The 19887-nt window shown below is 46.8% G+C and overlaps 2 protein-coding genes across 2 annotated transcripts in view; both read right to left on the bottom strand.

The window, feature by feature from the left end:
• Positions 1-6783: 6783 nt before the first annotated feature.
• Positions 6784-19887, bottom strand: part of LOC114595517 (uncharacterized) — a 133691-nt gene continuing 120587 nt past the window's right edge. The window contains exon 3 of the transcript XR_013392747.1: positions 6784-8728. The gene's annotated coding sequence lies outside the window, so the exon portion shown is untranslated. The remainder of the gene's footprint in view (positions 8729-19887) is intronic.
• LOC144324912 (uncharacterized) lies at positions 8728-15891 on the bottom strand. The gene is made up of 4 exons (XM_077928036.1): positions 15810-15891; positions 15443-15525; positions 14414-14523; positions 8728-10568 (listed from the first exon to the last, which is right to left on the bottom strand). Exons 2-4 carry the CDS (start codon positions 15481-15483, stop codon positions 8794-8796), a joined length of 1926 nt encoding a protein of 641 aa, XP_077784162.1. The 5' UTR covers positions 15484-15525; positions 15810-15891; the 3' UTR covers positions 8728-8793.

The following is a 19887-nucleotide window of genomic DNA, read 5'->3' as shown; positions in this document are numbered from 1 at the left end:
GAAGGAACTGTTGCTGATGCTGTTCCTGTGCGAGCAACAATGGGTGTTGCTGACAGGGGGAGGGAGGAACGGAGTTCTAATTCCCTCACTGATGTTGCTACTGGAAAGAATGCTGTAGCTTTGAACGTTGTCCGATGTTACAATTGTGGACAGGCTGGGCATCTTCAGCGGAACTGTAAGAAGCCACGCCAGCCAAGAGGAGCTAAGAGCCGCTCAGCAAAGCCTGAGGCATCAGGCAAGAGTTGTACCAAGCCTCAGGGGAAACCTGCAAAGGCTTTGATGTCACTAAAAGCCACACCAGAAGTGGGGAACTCATTTGTTCTTGACACTGGGTGTACACAGCACCTCAGTCCACACAGAGAACTGTTTTCGACGTTTAAGAAGCAAAGCTTCACTGTGCAGCAGGCCAACGGTCAGGAGCTGGAAGCGACCGGGATTGGGACTGTGTATCTTGAGAGTCTGAACTTGACTATAAACAATGTTTACTTGGTTCCTGAGTTGAAGTTCAATCTGCTGAGTGTTTCACAGATTGCAAAGAAAGGACTGAAACTGTCCTATGATGCTGAGAGCTGCAAGATCTTCAAAGATGGAGAGTTGTATCTTTCTGCCAAAGAGAAAGATGGACTGTGTTTGTTGACTTTTGATCAAAGTGATTACATGAAATGTAATTCTTCTGATTTTAACATGATCTCTCTCGCAGGTGTGACCAAAAAGGACGCCGGGAAGGTGACCAGGGTCGACAGAGCATTTCAGCAGGTGTATGCTGATGTGATAGGTCCTCTAGCACCATCTAGAGGCAATGCAAGATATTATCTTGTGTGTGTGGATCATTTCTCTAATTTTGTCTGGATTTATGTATTAGAGAAACCACAAGAAACCTTAGAAAGGTTTCAGGAGTTTTGTGACAAGGTTAAAAAAATGCATGATGCTAACATTGATTGTCTTTTCACAGATGAAAAGCCAGTTTTTCTTTTACAGGATTTTCAGCAGTTCCTGCAGAAGAAAGGGGTAAGACACAAGGTTGCTGTTTCAGCGGAAGCATGGAACAGGGGTGTCTGTGTAAGGGTGAACAAAGAATTGCAAAAGGGGATGAATGCGCAATTGCTTAGTTCACATCTACCACATGAGTACTGGGCGGAGTCGCTAATGTCGTATTGTTATACGTGGTTGAGAAAGGTTTCAAAAGAGTTGGGAAGTTCTCCTTTTGAGAAGCTGTTCCACAGAAAACCTTCTGTTGCCCATTTCAAGGTTTTTGGGTCTCATGTGAGGACAGAAGCTCCAGGTGGAGTAAAGAATGCCAGAGGCATTTTTGTGGGTTATGAAAAAGGTCTCTACAGAGTAATTTTGTCTGAATTTGGTCAGGTGATTCTCACAAAATTTCTAGAGAGTGCTCCTGAACAGGAGAGAGTAATTGTTCAAACATTTCCCACAGGGAACGATTCAGATGATGATGATGATTTTACTGATTACAGTGGTACAGATGATGACAGTGATAGCTCAAAGAGCTCAGTTGACACAGTCATTGAGAGGAAATCTCACACAATGGAAAGACCTTCACAGATGAAGGATGAACCACTGTTTACCATTGGTACTGGTTCTCAACAGAATCCAGAGGCTGAACCAGTGAACAGAGAGGATCAGCACCTCATACGTAGGTCTGAGAGAGTTACAAAGGGTGTACCACCCAAGAGGTACTCAAAAGAGTATGCTAACTTAGCTGTTGCATGTGTTGCTGTTGTACACAACCGAGGACAGGTTGAAGCTGTGTCTAAGTCAGAGACAAAGACACAACAGAGAGTTGCTAGCCAAGGTAATGCAGATGCACTCATTCCTTGGAAGCCAGACAACCAGAGAGGTACACTGGGGAAACCAGTGGCGGGGAGTTCCAAGGGTGGAACTGAAACAACAGGGGAGTGTTATGTGTATAACAAGTGTTTGTTTTCTTCTCTGGGTCAAGCTTTGCTTGCCGCAACACGCATTGATTCTTTTGGGGGAGGATGTTACGAAAAAGGAGCAATGCAGCAGCGAGCTCCAGATGGCTGGAAAGCCAAACAGGATGTTGATGCTTGTGGCTGTACCGTGGGAACAAAGGGACAGTCTATTCACTGTACTGAGCACCGGATGTTAGCTCAGAGTGTCATCTGACCTGTACTGGATGTACAGGGGGAGGAGTTTTCTCTCTCTGCTGTTGGTGTTAAGAGAGTGCAGACATGTTTCTCTGTACTGCTGGAAAGACAGAAATAAAAGGCATGTAAATACATTTCTGTCTGTCTCTTTCCCCTCCCTGGGGATGGCAGGGAGGAGGGGGAGTGGTGTGTTCTTCTCACGTTGAGGAGGATCGCCGATAGAGACCTTCACCCATACGTTGCCGGGAGTCGCAGCGGGAAGGTCAACAAGGAACTCAAGCCGGGTGCCTGGAGAGTGGCCAATCCCTCTGATAAGGCTTGGAGATTCGACAGAGCATCCCCTCAGTTCCTTCATCCAAGTCATTTATCAAGACGTTGTTCAACAACGGGCCCAGGACAGAACCCTGCAGCACCCCTCTGGTCACTTTTCCCCAGGATGAGGAGGAACCATGAAGGAGTCCTCTTTGGGTTCGGTCCATCAAATCCACCTAACAGTTACCTCATTCAGCCTCATTTTACCAGCTTCCTCACATAAATGTCACAGAGGACTCTGTCAAAAGCCTTACTGAAATCAAGATGCACTACTTCCAAAGCAGTTCCCTGATCAACAAAGTTTGTAACTCCATCCAAAAAAAATAAAAAAAAATAAAAATGGAGAGATTTCTCTGCCTTGATTTGTTTGTGAGAAAGCCATACTTTCATCCTGTATGTTTATATTGTAAAATCTTCAGATGATGGGCAAATAAATTTTAAAAAGAATAAATGAGGATATAGACAAGCTGGAACATGTGCAAAGGAAGGAGATTTATGTATTTTTTTAAATTGGGAAACCACCCGACCCAGTGGTGCCGACTCAAATAAAATATTGGTGGGGGGCCAGGTAAGGCCCGCCTTGCACTATCAATCACATGATGCATGCACACCATTTGAATGGCAATGCCTATAATGGCAGCGACTTTTTAAAAAAGTAATATTTTGAGCCAGTAGTTCAATTTCCCAGCAGCTCCGCTTGCCCTGGAGAACACTTCTACCATTCCATCTCCTCTACCTGTGTTCATTTGGTATGGCCCTTTCCAGGATTTTTCCTGCCCTTTGTGTTTGTCTTTCATTTGTTCTCCTGTGTGTGTTGCCAGTAGAAGCCACAATTCTGTGGGTACTCTAGTTGGTGCAGAAAGCACCTAGAAGCTCCCTAGAGGTAGAAGTGCCGATCAAACTTCAATTTTGCGATCTATAAATTCCAATTAGCCAACAGAGGGTGTCACAGGGCCAGCCTACTTTCCCTTTAAAGCAAACTTGGGTCTCTAGCTGTTTTTGGACTACAACTCCCATCATCCCTAGCTAGCAGGACCAATGGGGAGGGATGATGGGAACTGTAGTCCGGGAGCTGTTGGGGACCCAAGTTTGGGAAACCTGCTTTAAAGCAACTTTTGCGTTTGTCCCGCAAAGATGGGACCTGTCCACGTTTGTATTTTCTTGTATTTTGTTTTTCTAATGACCTTTGTGCATTTATTTTTTTATTTTTTAAGAGGGCAAATTGAAAGAGAAATTGTATGGCAAGTTGTGGAAGAATAAAAGGTTGCATTTTTTTATAAAAAAAAATTGGCCTCCTCAAATATTTTTTTTCAAATATTTTTTATTGCTTTTCCAAATTTCTAAGAAGAAATGACATTACACAACACAACACACAACAAAAGAAAACACATTAGAATACAAAAGAAAAACATAGAAACAATTATTACTTTCAAAACCCAAAAAAATTTCCTTCCAGTAGCACCTTAAAGACCAACTAAGTTAGTTCTTGGTATGAGCTTTCGTGTGCATGCACACTTCTTCAGATACACACGAAAGCTCATACCAAGAACTAACTTAGTTGGTCTTTAAGGTGCTACTGGAAGGAATTTTTTTTGTTTTGACTATGGCAGACCAACACGGCTACCTATCTGTAACTGTTTCAAAACCCAATTTACCTTACATTGTTAACTGACTTCCTCGAGTCCCCCCAACTGAATTTCATTGTATCACCTTGTAACAGTTCTCCAAAATCATATTTCTAATAAAATTATCTCCTATTTACTACCCTCGTCTCTTTTATTAGTATTCTAATCCTTCATATTTTACAACACGTTCATGTTTTTAGTCCTATGCCTATTTGTTACTTCCAAGTGACTCCTCATTATCATATATATCAATATTTAGCTAAATATTCTTTAAATTTCTTCCAATCTTCTTGTGTCTCCTCCTTTCTGGTCCCAGATTCTTCCAGGCAAAAAAGCAATTGCATTAAGTGCTTCCTGTTGGGTCCTCTCCACATCAGGGACTCTCAGGGACTTTCCAATTCTGACAATCTTGTCATGTGACCTGTAACTTCTGCCTTGACTTCTTGAATTTCTTTTTTCAAAACTACAAATTCTTGTTTAAGCTCCTGTAGGCTCTGCTGGGTTCCTCTTACATCTGTTTTTATTTCAGTCAACATTTGCATCACCGACTCTTCAAAAGTTAGTGCTTTAGAGCCTCTTCTGTTTTTGGCTTGCTTTTCTCAGGCTTACCTACACCATTAGCCATAACTATTCCACAGTTTCAAGGTCCGCTCACCCAGACTCAGTCCACAGGTTTTTAGTACACAGACAGCAACAGGCAGCTCAGCAGCTCCCCCCTTTCAAAGTCTTATTCTTTTTAATAATAATAATAATAATAAATTTTATTTATATCCCGCCCGCCACAGCCGAAGCTGGGCTCAGGGCGGCTAACAACAATCAAATAATCAAACAATCAAATAATCCAACATTCTAAAAACATTTCATTATAAAAATTAATTAAAATCAAATTAATGGCAACCGTTAAGCAAAATTCTGTGCAGGTTGCCAGAGGAGGGAGTCAGGCTGCACCCTGACCAAAGGCCTGGTGGAACAACTCTGTCTTGCAGGCCCTGCGGAAAGATGTCAGGTCCCGCAGGGCCCTAGTCTCTGGTGACAGAGCGTTCCACCAGATTGGAGCCGCAGCTGAGAAAGCCCTGGCTCTAGTTGAGGCCAGCCTAACCTCTCTGAGGCCTGGGACCTTCAGGATGTTTTTATTTGCAGACCGTAGGTTTCTCTGTGGGACATACCAGGAGAGGCGGTCCCATAGGTACAAGGGTACTAGGCCGTATAGGGCTTTAAAGGTTAAAACCAGCAACTTAAACCTGATCCTGTACTCCACCGGGAGCCAGTGCAGTTGGTATAGCACCGGATGAATGTGATCTCGCAGCGAAGACCCCATAAGGAGTCTCGCCGCAACATTCTGCACCCGCTGGAGTTTCTGGGTGAGTCTCAAGGGCAGCCCCATGTACAGCGAGTTACAATAATCCAGTCTGGAGGTGACCATTGCGTGGATCACAGTGGCTAGGTCAGGGCGAGAGAGATAAGGGGCCAACTGCTTAGCTTGGCGGAGATGAAAAAATGCCGCCTTTGTTATAGCTGTAATCTGCGCCTCCATAGAGAGGGAGGTATCGAAGATTACACCCAAACTCTTAACGGATGGTGCTGGCACTAATTGCACCCCCGCAAGAGATGGGAGTTGCCCCCTCAATCCCATATCGTCCCGTCCCAGCCAGAGGACCTCTGTCTTCGAAGGATTTAACTTCAACCGGCTCCCACGTCTGGTCAGTGTGTCTGGGGCCGAGTCAGGATGGCCATCCATCAACAGATAGAGTTGGGTGTCATTGGCATACTGATGGCAACCCAGCCCAAAACACCGGACAAGCTGGGCGAGGGGGCGCATAAAGATGTTAAAAAGCATCGGGGAGAGTATCGCACCCTGAGGCACTCCACACACCAAGGAGTGGCGCGATGACAATTCCCCCCCAAGTGCCACCCTCTGTTCCCGACCAGAGAAAAACGAGCGCAGCCATTGAAGGACTGTGCCCTGGATCCCCACGTCGGCAAGGCGGTGGTCCAGGAGTTCGTGATCAACCATGTCGAAGGCTGCTGACAGGTCTAGAAGAATCAGCAGCCCCGACCTGCCTCGATCCAGCTGCCTGCAGAGATCATCTGTTAGGGCGACCAGAGCCGTTTCGGTCCCATGACCAGCGCGGAAGCCGGACTGGAATGGATCCAGAGCCGATGTTTCATCCAGAAACCTACCAAGCTGTTCAGCAACCACTCTCTCAATCACCTTACCCAGGAATGGAAGATTCGAAACCGGGCGGTAATTGGATAGATCTAAGGGATCTAATGATGTTTTCTTTAAGAGCGGGTGCACCACTGCCTCCTTCAGTTCCCTTGGGAATATCCCGGTGCCAAGGGACAAATTGATGATATCCCCCAGGGGGCCCCGCACCTCATCTGGACACGCTCTAATCAGCCAAGACGGGCACGGGTCAAGAGGACAGGTGGTGGGCTTTCCAGCTCGGAGGAGTCTGTCCACATCAGCTGGGGATATCCAGTCAAAGTGGTCCAATACTGGACCAGAGGACAGTCGAGGGGCCTCCAGTTCCTTTATTGTATCCAAATTGGCAGGGAGGTCATGGCGGAGCAACAGGACCTTCTCCGCAAAAAAGCTCGCAAATGCCTCACAGCTGTGTGTCAGATTGTTATTTAAATTTGGCTGTCCTTCAAGGGACGTTAAAGACCTAATTATACTAAATAATTGCGCCGGGCGAGAGCTAGCGGATACAATGGAGGCCGAGAATTAAGACTTCTTAGCGGCCTTCACTGCCATCTCATAGGTTTTCATTAAAACCCTATAAGATGTTCTTGAGGCTCCATCACGGGCACCCCGCCATACTCGCTCTAGCTGTCTGAGGTCCCGCTTCATTTTCCGGAGCTCCTCGGTAAACCAGGGAGCTCGGTTTCTGCGGGGTCGCAGAGGGCGCTTAGGTGCGATCTCATCGATGGCTGCCAGGAGCTGGATATTCCAGCCCTCAACAAGCTCAGTCAATGAGTTGCCAGGGGGAGCAACATCCCGCAAGGCTTGACAGAATCTATCAGGGTCCATCAGCCTCTGCAGGCGAGCCCAAATTGGCTGGCCACCTAAGCAGGGTGGGGGTGGAAAGTCAATCCTGGCTTTCAGAGCGTAGTGATCAGACCATGGCACCTTCATCGAAGGAGACATGATCACATCTATACCGGCGCCAAAGATCAAATCCAGTGTGTGGCCTGCTTGATGTGTGGGGCCCAAAACAAACTGGGAAGGCCCTAGTGTCGCCATGGAAGACACCAGGTCCAGAGCCTGTGAGGAGGGAGTGGCATCAGCATGGATGTTGAAGTCCCCCAATAACAATAGGCTAGGGAACTCCAAGGCCCAGCCGGCCACCGCCTCCAGCAGGCCTGACAGGGTGGCTGCTGGTGCGCTAGGTGGCCGGTACACCAGCCAGACAGCCAAGCTCACCTCAGAGGCCCACACTAGGCCAACACATTCAATGCCGGGGATCAATGGTGATGGTAGAGCCCCGAAAGAACAATCTTCCTGGATTAATAATGCCACCCCTCCCCCCGGCCCACAGTCCGTGACTGGTGGAGTACGGAGAAACCCGGGGGCGCCATCTCTCGTAAGGTAACAGTTTCCCCTTCGCGCACCCAGGTCTCTGTCACACAAGCCAGGTCGACCCCCTGCGAGGTAAAGAAATCTCGCAGGGTGGCGGTTTTCTTGCCTATAGACCTGACATTGCACAACACCAGTGACGGAGGTGAGTAATCCTTGCTCACCCTACCCTCGTCCCTCAGGATGGGGCGCAGATTGGAAAGGGTACGAGCATATCCGTATCTCGATCCCCTTCGCCTATCGCCAATCTTTTACTCTTCTTATTCCTATTGAAAAGCATCCAAAATTGATTTGAACTATTGTAAACAATTCCAGGAGGGTAAAAATACACTGTACAATGTTTCAGCGAGTTCAGACAGCTGCAGTTACTTTGTAATCCCCAAAGAGGAAAACAAAAGTTGAAAGTATCCTCTCCCTTTGTGAGTCTAGCCTTTCTTCACTGGGAGGTCCGCTTCCAGAAAGCAAGAGTCTATTCTCTGTCAAATCTATCTCATGCAGGGTCCCAATTCAGTCAAATTCTCTGCCCTCCCCCCTGCAGAAAGAGGGGCTTGGAATATTTCCTTGAAAGTTTTCAGCACGTCTTTTAAAGTTATGGCTTCGGTCAGCGGTAACTGCTTTCACTTTCTCTTCAGTAGAAAGGGATCGACCTCTGTGTTTAAATCCCTTCCAGTCCAATTTAATGTCCAAATGCAAACCTTTTTTACTCACAGTTTTCCAATCTTAATTTAGTCCGAGAAATTGGTCACTCACGATCACAGGGCTTTTGAGCTTCGCGCAGTGAAGGAAGCAAGTCGATTCCACAGTACCGTCTCCAATCCCGCTCGCTCTCGGAGCTCTTACTAGCGCTTACTGGGGAGCAGGGGGGTTGCTAAGGGTACCCGCCGAAACACCAGGTTCTCAGAATGCTCAATCTGAGGTATTTTTCGGGGTTCCGCGACGCTCTCACGATCACCCCAATCTTGAAAGTGCCGGGGCTCTTTCAGCGGAAAGAGCTTCCATCCGCCATAAATCGGGCGGCCAATTGGAAGTTCTCCTCAAATATTTTATTGGGGGGGCAAAGACCCCAGGCCTTTAATAGTTGGCACCTATTCCCAACACCCACTGGTTATAAAGATGCGGTTATAAAGAGGCCTGGTTATAAAGATGCGGATTAGCCAGGCTCCAAAAGCTGTATAATGTTTTTTCCGAACTTTGTATGGATTATTTTATGGGAAGTGAGACTGTATTTCTGATTGAAGCTCTTTCCACATTCCACACACTGATAGGGTTTCTCCCCTGTATGAATTCTTTGATGGGAAGTGAGATGGGAGCTCTGACTGAAGCTCTTTCCACATTCTACACACTGATAGGGTTTCTCCCCTGTATGAATTCTTTGATGGTAAGTGAGATGGGAGCTCTGACTGAAGCTCTTTCCACATTCCATGCACTGATAGGGTTTCTCCCCTGTATGAATTCTTTGATGGGAAGTGAGCTTGGAGCTCTGACTGAAGCTCTTTCCACATTCCATGCACTGATAGGGTTTCTCCCCTGTATGAATTCTTTGATGGGAGGTGAGAGAGGAGCTATCAGTGAAGCTCTTTCCACATTCCACACACTGATAGGGTTTCTCCCCTGTATGAATTCTTTGATGAGACGTGAGAGAGGAGCTCTTCCTGAAGCTCTTTCGACATTCCACACACTGATAGGGCTTCTCCCCTGTATGAATTCTTTGATGGGAAGTGAGCTTGGAGCTCTGACTGAACCTCTTTCCACATTCCACACACTGATAGGGTTTCTCCCCTGTATGAATTCTTTGATGGGACGTGAGAGAGCAGCTCTTACTGAAGCTCTTTCCACATTCCACACACTGATAGGGCTTCTCCCCTGTATGAATTCTTTGATGGGAGGTGAGAGAGGAGCTATCAGTGAAGCTCTTTCCACATTCCACACACTGATAGGGTTTCTCCCCTGTATGAATTCTTTGATGGGAAGTGAGATGGGATTTCTGACTGAAACTCTGTCCACATTCCACACACTGATAGGGTTTCTGCCCTGTATGAATTCTTTGATGGGAAGTGAGAGAGGAGCTATGAGTGAAGCTCTTTCCACATTCCACACACTGATAGGGTTTCTCCCCTGTATGAATTCTTTGATGGGAAGTGAGAGAGGAGCTACCAGTGAAGCTCTTTCCACATTCCACACACTGATAGGGTTTCTCCCCTGTATGAATTCTTTGATGGGAAGTGAGAGAGGAGCTATGACTGAAGCTCTTTCCACATTCCACACACTGATAGGGTTTCTCCCCTTTATGAATTCTTTGATGGGAAGTGAGAGAGGAGCTCTGACTGAAGCTCTTTCCACATTCCACACACTGATAGGGTTTCTCCCCTGTATGAATTCTTTGATGGGAAGTGAGAGAGGAGCTATCAGTGAAGCTCTTTCCACATTCCACACACTGATAGGGTTTCTCCCCTGTATGTATTCTTTGATGGGAAGTGAGAGAGGAGCTATCAGTGAAGCTCTTTCCACATTCCACACACTGATAGGGTTTCTCCCCTGTATGAATTCTTTGATGGGAAGTGAGAGAGGAGCTATCAGTGAAGCTCTTTCCACATTCCACACACTGATAGGGTTTCTCCCCTGTATGAATTCTTTGATGGTAAGTGAGATGGGATTTCTGACTGAAGCTCTTTCCACATTCCACACACTGATAGGGTTTCTCTCCTGTGTGAATTCTTTGATGGGAATTGAGATGGGAGCTCTGACTGAAGCGCTTTCCACATTCCATGCACTGATAGAGTTTCTTTCCAATGACATTTTGTTGATGGGAAGTAGAATGGGAGCTCTGACTGCAGCTTTCTCCACACTCCAAATTTTTGTGTGGCTTCTCCTTTCTGGGGATTTTGTCGTGGTCACCTTTGTTCTCGATTTCCGTTTCATCACAATCTGCATTGGAAACAAAAAGGGATTAGAGCCTTAGGAACAAATGGAGAAGAACTGAAGGGAGTTGGGTGTGTGTTCATTATATGTGTTGTTTGTCATTAACCAACATATTTATTATGAGATTCTGATGTGTCGTTGAATGTTGCTTTGTTTGATATACAGTAGTGGTCAAAATTGCAGAAGCCTTTTGGAGAAAAGTGTATTTCAGAGGTTTGGAGGCCCAAAACACTGCTTCTTTTGGAGTAATAATCTAAAATTATATATCAATGGAAAGATAATTTTATCAAGAATGCAATTCAACAAAGTTTGTTTAATTATACCATATTCTATCAAACATTATAGCCAAATAACCAGAAAAATGAAGCACAATTTGCTTACGTTGTAAAACATTATAAAATTATAGAAATAGCACAAAACGTTGACTGGTCACCCAAAAAGCGATGTAAGATTGTACTATTAAGTGAAGAAGGCTACAGTTATGAAGAAATTAGAAGAGAGACTGGAGGAAACATAACCAAAGCTGGCATTTCTATATTTTGGAAGAGGTATAAGGAGACTCAGTCACTACAAAATCAGACTTGTTAAGGCAGGGAAAGGTGCACAAAGGTAGGTGACAATGGCCGAGTGGAGAGACTGTGCCTATATGACAGAAGAAAATCATCTGGGTGTATACAAGATGACATGGAGCCATGTAATGTGAAGTTGAGTGCAAGGACTGGTCTAAATGTTAGAGTTCTAAGGAAAAAGCCATTGTTATCTCTCAAACAAAGGTTGAAAAGATGAAACCCATGTTAACTGTACAGTGGAACAATGGGGCGGTGTTATTTGGAGGGATGAGACCCAAATCTCCTTGCTTGGTAGTGATGGCATGAAATATGCGAGGAGAAGAATCAGAGAAGATTTACATCCTACTTGCATTACACCGACCATGAAACACCCAGATAGTGTGATGATCTGGGGTTGTATGGCAGCAAAAGGTGTGGGCAGAATTTGCGTCATTAATGGGAATATAAATGCAGAAAAATGCATAAACAAAATACGTGAGCCCAAACTGAAGTGTTCCGCAGGTGATCTTTTCCCTGATACCAGAGCATTTATATATTTTCAACAGGATTCAGCTCCATGTCGTGTTGCTGCTGTGTGCAAGCGGTGCTTTCAAGATAATTCTATTCCACTGCCAGAATGTCCTGGGAATAGCCCACACTTTAACCCAATCGGAAATCTATGGGGCCGACTAAAGAAACTTGTTAATAAGAGGCAACCCAGCAATAAAGCCCAATTAACAGAGGCAATAATTCAGTCATGGTTTCCCACTATTACAGCTGCAGAACTAAAAACTTGGTTCACTCCATGCGAAGGCGTAGTAAGGCCGTAATTAAAGCTAAAGGTTACCAATGGTTACCAAAGGTTTCACGTTTTCACTTTATGACTGCTGTTCCAACATTCCACACACTGATACTTTATGACTCCTTCATAAAAGTCATTGCATTACTTTCTTCATTAAATTATCTTTCCGTTGCTATATAATTTTATGGTATTACTCCACACAAAAGCGGTGTTATGAGCCATCAAACCTCAGAAATACACTTTTCACAAAAGGTTTCCAAAATTTTGGCCACTAGTAGAAGTTGTTCATTTTAAAGTTAATGTTCTTTTTATATGGAATCAGATTAGTGTTATTTATGTTTCATGATTATATATGTGTTGGAAGCCGCTCAGAGTAGCTGGGGCAACCCAGCCAGATGGGCAGGGTAGGAATAAAAATTATTATTATTACTACAGTGGTACCTTGATTTAAGAACAGTCCTGTTCCGGAAAAGATTAAGTTTGTAAACCGAGGTACCATTGTGTCATCATCATCATCATCCTCCTCCTCATCACTGCTACTCTACCTGAGATTCCATAAGCCTAGCTCTTCTCTGGGATGGATTTTGTTTGGCCCAGTCATGGCATCCCCTCCATCTCCAATGTCAGTCCTTGTTCTCTCCCACAAACGTGAGAGGACTCTGGATGTTAATAATTTCAGATTTATTGCTAAAACAACAAACTTGGACGGAGCTCCTCTACTCATCGTCCTGCCCACAAGATGGAGTTGCCCAGACTGAGCTCCTCCCCCTTCCCCAGCACGGAAGCCCCCACCTTCTTTAAATTTGGCAGAGAATGTTTCCTGCATTCCAGCGTCTGACTCACTCCTGTAGCTCTCACACAGCTGTCTGTCACTCTGTCTCTCTTTTTCTTCTCCCCTTTGTTCAGAGCTCAGATGACAGTTCCTCTCCCCCTCCTCTCTGCCTTCCGCTGCTAACTCTCCTCTCCCTAGGCCTGCTTCTTCTCGCTGCCAGTCCCCTCTTTGGTCAACCCAAGACTGACAGGAGCAATAACAAAAACCTGAAGCTACTCAGCTTTCCTAACAATTCTGAAGCTGGCATTTAAGTGTTAGTTTCTGTTTCCCTCACTGAGCAGCAGCTGCAAGTCATGGGACTATGTTTCCATTCCACAGTCAAGTTACTGTTGGGTTCCCACGGGAAAGGGAGACTGGATGTGATGTTCACTGGTTTCCTGTTTATTTGTTCTGTTGTTTCGTTGAGAGTTGCTCTCTGCTTCTCACAGAGACAAGATGTACAGTGGTACCTCGCAAGACGAATGCCTCGCAACACAAAAAACTCGCTAGACGAAAGGTTTTTCCGTTTTCGATTTGCCTCGCAAGACGAATTTCCCCTATGGGCTTGCTTCGCAAGACGAAAACATCTCGCGACTTTGTTTTCTTTGTCTAAAAACAAAGACATGTTTTGTTTATAAAGTTAATTTATTTCCCCTTCAATTTTTGAACTGCTCTTTACAGTATGTGTGACTTTAAAGAGCAGTTAATAAACTGTTGTTGTACCAAATTTGGCTTTGTTTGGACTTTTTTTGACCATAGGAACGCATTAATTGATTTTCAATGCATTCCTATGGGATTTCGTGCTTCGCAAGACGAAAAATTCGCTAGACGACAAAAATTGCGGAACGAATTAATTTCGTCTTGCGGGGCACCACTGTATATTTGTATGCTCTCAGCATAGTTCAGGAATAAAGCTTTTCGCAATGTAGCACCATACCTGCTTCATCCTTTCGTTTGCGGACTCTGGGATTTTACTCTGCTGGGCTCAAGGCAAGATGAGCCGTATCAGCTCAAGGGCCAGAGATGAACAATAAAAACTAACATTAAGATGGCCTCTGAAGTTCAGACCAGCCCAATCTGTTGGGATGCGTCCAAGGGAAACAGGGGAATTAGGCAGGCCCCCAGCTGGCTCCAGCACACCGGCCGGTAACCGGGCAAACTCCGGTCCTCGGAACAGCATCAAACAGCGACCCGCAGCTTCAGGACTCTTCAGAAGCTGGAGCACCCTCTAATCAGCAGAGTAATTAACTCTTCATGACATAAGGGTGGACACAGGCATATGTAAAGCATATTTACAAGCAGTTTATTCAGCATAGCTCAAGACAAAGAAAAACATGTCTGCTCTCCTTCATGTCTAAGAGCAGGAAGCATGAGGCAAAAGCTATACACAAACGGAAGTTCCCAGCAAGCTGTGCTGGAATGTAAACAGACATGTGACATACAATAGCTCCACCCATCTGTTTAGGTGGAACGGAACATCAATATCCTAACACAATCATGGTAGAAAAAGGAATAATTTGAGGAAGATTGTTCAAAGAAAAAACTGTAATTTACTGTTTATTGTGGGGGTGTTAAGTTCCCAGGTGATATAGGGGCCACGGTTGAGCTCCGTGAAAATATATGAGGTTGGTCCCATAGAGGTATGTTTTGAATTTCCAGGCAGCTATAACGTTCCCACAGGGAGCCTTACCAAGAGAGGCCACGATCCCACGATTCTCCTCCATGACGTCCTCCAGGATCCAGCAACGCCCACTCCTCGTCCGTGAAACGAACAGCAACATCTTCAAAGCACACTGGACTCTAAAAGAAAAAGGGAAATGTCCTCTGAGACAGCAGAAATATGATCTGCTCCACAATGCTCTGTTGTTTCCTTCCTGCACATTGTGGTGTTGTTTTAATATGATTGCTTTGCTGCACATTTTAATTATGGATGCTTATTTTAATCTGCATTTTAATTATGGGTATTCGTTTCTGCGCAAATAGGTGGTACTCCACCTTGTGTTTTTCAAGTCATTCTGCCTACGCAAGCATTCCAGTTTCCCCAATGGAAGGATCCACTTTCTCATCTCCTTGTGAGCTGTTCTGGGAAGGTTCCCTCCCAATGCCCTAGAGTCAAATCCAAGGGGGTCATGGGGGCATGGAGAGGGGGAGGAATGTGGAGCAAGCCCCATTTTGCAGTAGATGGGGCTGCTTAGGTGAATCCAGGCCACTATTTGTTCTCATTTGTCCACTGCTTAGAAACCAATTTTTGCATTCAGTTATCAATCTAGAAATAAAACAAGCCTCTTTTGGTCTTGGATGATCTAGCAGAGATTCCTGCATTGCAGGGGGTCTCCTGGCTCTGAGAGACAAGCAGGGAGGGTGGCTTCTGGCAAAAGGAGAGGGAGCCACCGGTGGCTCCTCCTTCTCCTGACTCACCTCAGCCTCTAGACCTTCCTATCCCACTCACCTCCTTCCTTTTCTGCCTCTGATTCTGCACTGCATTCTGCCACAGAGTCTCCCAGCTCACTAAGCCCTGTAACCACTTCAGCTTCTGACACCTCCTCTTCCCAGGCTTCTCCCTCTTGCCCATCCTTCCTCCACTTCCACTCCTTGGGCTCTGAGTCATCTTCCCTTCCTGGTTCCCTGGCTGCTTCCTCCCACCATTCCTCTGTGCCCAACCAGTAAATGACATTGCTCCATGCCTCGGCCTCTGTCCCCAAAGGCAGCTCCCCCTGACCTGATCTGGTTCCACAGCCGCTGCTTCCCTTCTGCTCCCATGAAAAGGCGGATCAGGAGGTCTTGCCGGCATCATTCCGTCACCTTCAAGAGAAAAAATGTAAAAAGGACACCAGGAGTGCCTGCTTCTCTCACAGGTGAAACAGAGCATCTCTAACTACAGATGGGCCTTTGAGAAAGCCTTTCCTGCTGAGAGTATTTGGAGGTTTATGCCCATTTCATATGTTTGTTGTGCAAAAATACATCTCCCCTCCTCTAGACCCTTCTTCCCAACTGTCTCCCCGCAAAACAAGGTGAAAAGAACCCTCAGATGAATTAGAAAACCAACAGAACAAGACCAAACGGAGAAAAACCACCTTCCTCCTTACCCAGTGGCCTCTCTCTGGTGTCCAACGGAGGCCTCTCTGCCTCACAGGAATCCAGGTCCATTTCTGCAAAGAGATCCTTTCCCTGAGAAAGAAACAAGGATTCAAAACAGAGAATGGGGAGAAATACTAGAAAGAGAATGACAAAGACTTGAAGGGTGTGAGATCTCATTCCATGGATGCCTTCCCAGAAAACGGATAGGCCATCAGCAAACCATTATGGGATGTTCTCTGTCCTGTTTGGAGCTCTTGGGAGTATCCAGAGGAAAGTCTCTCTCACCTGCTTTCTCTCCTCTGCCTGACTCAGGAGGAAACCTTCGGCCAGGGCCACCGCTTGGGAACTGGTCTCCACTCCACAGTCCCTCACCCAGCTCTCCATCTCCAGGGGAAGGACAGCCAGGAACTGCTCCAAGATCACCAGGTCCAGCATCTCAGCTTTCGTGTGCCTTTCTGGCTTCAGCCACTGATGACAAAAGTGGTAGAGTCGGCTGCCAATCTCTCGCGGTCCTTTGGCCTCCTGGCAGCAGAACTGCCTCAACTGCCAGGTCCGCCCCTCTGAGTGGAGGGTGTCCTCCTCACCCAGAATCTTCTGCACTGGGTTTTGCCAGAACCCCCCACTGCTCCCAGTTTGGTTGGCATGGCCTCTTCCTGCTTTGGGGCCAGCTGAGTCTTGCTCATCCATCTGTGCTCTCAGGAAGCCTCTGAGAGATCGGAAGGAACCCTTTGGTCTTCTACCAAGTTCTGCCCGTCTAAATGAGAAGCTCTAGCAAATCCTACAAAGGAAATACATTGTTCTGTTACAGAATTTGTAGGACAGGGGGGGAAATGATCAAGCATGGATGAGTCTTGCTGGGAACCAGGGCTGGACTTCACCGCATCCCAGACCATGAGCTATCTTTTTGAAAGGAAAGAGGAGGAAGAGGAGAAGAAATAAGTCTCTAGCCTTCTAGCAATGCAAAATGTGGAGGCAACTGAAGGGATTTCTGTCAGATTAATCAACCTGGTTTCTACTTCCTTCCAGTCAATGCATGAAGTCAGAACCGACTGACAAGGGAGTCATTTGTATCTTGTGATAAATGGATGCTTTTCTCTAGTGGGGGTCCTCTCCCGGGGGTCCTCAGCAGTTGTTCTCCCCCTACCCCCACTCCCCTGCTTCTGTCTCCTTTTCTTGCACTTGGACTCTCTGCCACTCTCAAGGCAGACTCCTGGGGTGGGCTCCCTTTTTCTTTGCTCTGAGGGCCAGGTATGGTCAGGGCCAAAGACATCACCTTTGAATTTAGGTGTGTAATTTATTATTATTATTAGTAGTAGTATTATTCTGTTAGCCAGCTTAACACACACACACACACAGCCATTGATGCCAAGGTCCCTGCAGGTTCGGTGAGTAGCAGCGCCCATTTCCGGCTGCTTTGCCAGCAACAATCCCTTTGGGACAGAGAGGATGTGGTCCTGGGATGCCCTGCTCTGGGTGCGAGGGGATTGCTGCAGGGGCCTCCGTGGGGAGCTGCCCTGGGAGACGACTGGGAGATGACTGGTCCCCAATGCAGCAGCCAGACTATGGGCTGGGATCCCTCTCTTTATCCCTGGCCTCTCTTTCCCACCTTTTTTTTTGGGGGGGGGGGCTACTCCACCTCCTCGTCCACCTTTGGAAAACCATTTGCACATGTTTCCTCTGTTGTGCAATGAGGCTGAGCGACGTCACACAGAGTTAAAGTCCCAGGGACTCCTTTGTTTTAAGAAGGAAGATTTCGTGGGAGTCAGGGATCCTCTGATCTGCAGGAAGGAGAGCGTGGCAGACCTGGCCCCTCCCTGGCAGGACCCTCTCCTCCCTGACTTGGGGTCCCCCCCCCACATGAGCAGATCTGGCCCCCCAGGCACCCTCCCCTGCTGCAGCCCTGGGACCCCCCCCCCCCCGTCTCCCCACTGCACCCTCTGGGGGGAGAGAGAGGAGACTCACCAGATCCCAGGAGGGGAGAGCGAGGCAGGAGAGACCCCAAAGCAAGGAAAGGACTGGGGAGGGAGGGGCCTTGGCTCTGGAGGACCTGGCCCCCCTTGCTTCCTGTCCTCTCTAGGAAGGCAGCTCAGTTCCCTTTAACCCTTGCCAAGCCGAGTCCCTCCAGCTCAGCCCTCTCTCAGATTCTTATTATTTTTTATGCATTTAGGGGGGCAGCTGCCCCCCTGGCTCCGCCAATGCCCAGATACCCTTTTGGGGGTGATGCTCTTGGCTGGACTCTGAGCATCTCCCTCCCTTGGCCAGAAACCAGAGGAAGAGCTTGCAGGGAAAAGGGCTTTGCAGGAGGCAAGGAAGCTCCTCCTAGAATTCAGGAGTGGAGAGATAGGAGGGGATCCCAGGGTCATCTAGTCCAACCCCCAGCAAGGCAGGAATCTCAGCTAAAGCATCCATGGCAGATGGCCCTCCGATCTCTGCTGAGAAACCTCCAAGGAAGGAGAGTCCACCACCTCCCAAGGGAGACCTTTCCCCTGCCAAACTGCTCTTAGGTGTCCCTCAAGGCAGCGGGTCCTGAGTTCTAGCCCTGCTGAAACAATCGCACTGGCTGCCAAGGAGGAACCATGCGAGGTTCAAAATAAATAAATCCTATTCTCATCATAAATGAGTAATACCTTCTTATGCATGCTTTTCATACTAATATACAAAAGTATGCCATTTCCCTTTCCAGAAATGCTTAATTGCTAATTCAAAGGACTGAAAATGGATGGTTGTTGTTATTATGTTTAGGGAAGCTTTTAATATTTGATGGACAATTGTATTTTAATATTTTATTGGAAGCCGCTCAGAGTGGCTGGGGAACCCAGTCAGATGGGTAGGGTATAAATAATAATAATAATAATAATAATAATAATAATAATAATAATAATAATAATTTGATCAGGTGAGTTTTCTCCTTTTGAAAGAGGCAGGTGGAATCTCCATGGTTCCTAAAAGCATAATGTTGAAAGTGCAGGGAAATATGGGGAGCCCTGGAGCATCTGCTTGGCATGCAGAATGTCCCAGGGTCAACCCCTGACATCTCCTGCAAGGGCTGGACGAAATCCCTGCCTGAAACTCTGGGGAGCTGCTGCCAGTCAGTGTAGGCCAGGTGTCCTCAATCTATGTCCCACGGGTCAAATCCAGCCCAGCAGGGTCGTGAATCTGGCCTGCCCTGCCATTTCAGAACCCGCCAAGTGTCTGAGGCTGAAAGCATCTCGCCGGTTCAGTCAGCCCCCGTGAGGTACATGCCACTGGTGTTGTGGCAGCTCTACCAATGAAAGGCCAGGGGGTTTCGCCCGGGGACGGGGAAGTGTTGTCTTTTGGCTTGAAGAGTGAAGTTCAGGTTGGCGGAGGAAGGCAGACTTCGGTTTCGTTACGTAGAGGTTTACTTTAAAAGTGGGAAAAGGAATGCTCATTCATCTACAGTGGTACCTCGGGTTACATACTTAATTCGTTCCAGAGGTCCGTTATTAACCGGAAACTGTTCTTAACCTGAAGCACCACTTTAGCTAATGGGGCTCCTGTTGCCGCCGCACCACCATAGCACAATTTCTGTTCTCATCCTGAAGCAAAGTTCTTAACCTGAAGCACTATTTCTGGGTTAACAGAGTCTGTAACCTGAAGAGTATGTACCACTGTATAGTCCTATTTCTGTGAATGGTGCAGCAGTCTTTCCACTCATGTGGTTTACATGCTCTGAAAGTTGGGATCTGTTTGGATATTTAAATTTTAAAAGGATGGAGTGGAACTAGATATTGATCATCTCTTTGGCCTGGGGAGCCACATTCTGGTTGAAGGAGGCCAGGATTGGGCCCCAAGGCCTGGGATGTCCCTCCTCCCCTGCAGTAGGGCTTGGAATCCAGGAGAAAACTCTTGGAATAGCCTTGCCAGGTGCTCAGGGACGGACTCACCTGTCCCCACGTCCTTCTCTTTGCAGATGTGCTGCTGTTGCACATCCCTCCCCCACAGGTGAGTATTGGGGAGAACCAGAGCAGGGACTCAGACCTGCCCTCCTTGCCTCCCACTCTCGGAGGTGGAGAAGCCCTCCCTTTGTGAGGAACTGACAGCCTGACTTTTGCCTTTCAGCTGCTG

This window comes from Podarcis muralis, chromosome 4 (genome assembly GCF_964188315.1).
Source record: "Podarcis muralis chromosome 4, rPodMur119.hap1.1, whole genome shotgun sequence".
NCBI lineage: Eukaryota > Metazoa > Chordata > Lepidosauria > Squamata > Lacertidae > Podarcis > Podarcis muralis.
Note: the sequence above shows the minus strand (reverse complement) of the source record. Positions and strands in the feature narration are given on the sequence as shown.

Bases quoted from the DNA above. Each gene is read 5' to 3' on its own strand.
- LOC144324912 (XM_077928036.1), bottom strand. From the start codon at position 15,483: ATGGGAGCAGAAGGGAAGCAGCGGCTGTGGAACCAGATCAG. The intron at 14,524-15,442 runs GTCAGGGGGAGC...TTTTTCTTTTAG, and splicing joins CGGCTGTGGAACCAGATCAG to AGTCCAGTGTGCTTTGAAGA. The intron at 10,569-14,413 runs GTAAGGCTCCCT...TTTCCAATGCAG, and splicing joins TGGGATCGTGGCCTCTCTTG to ATTGTGATGAAACGGAAATC.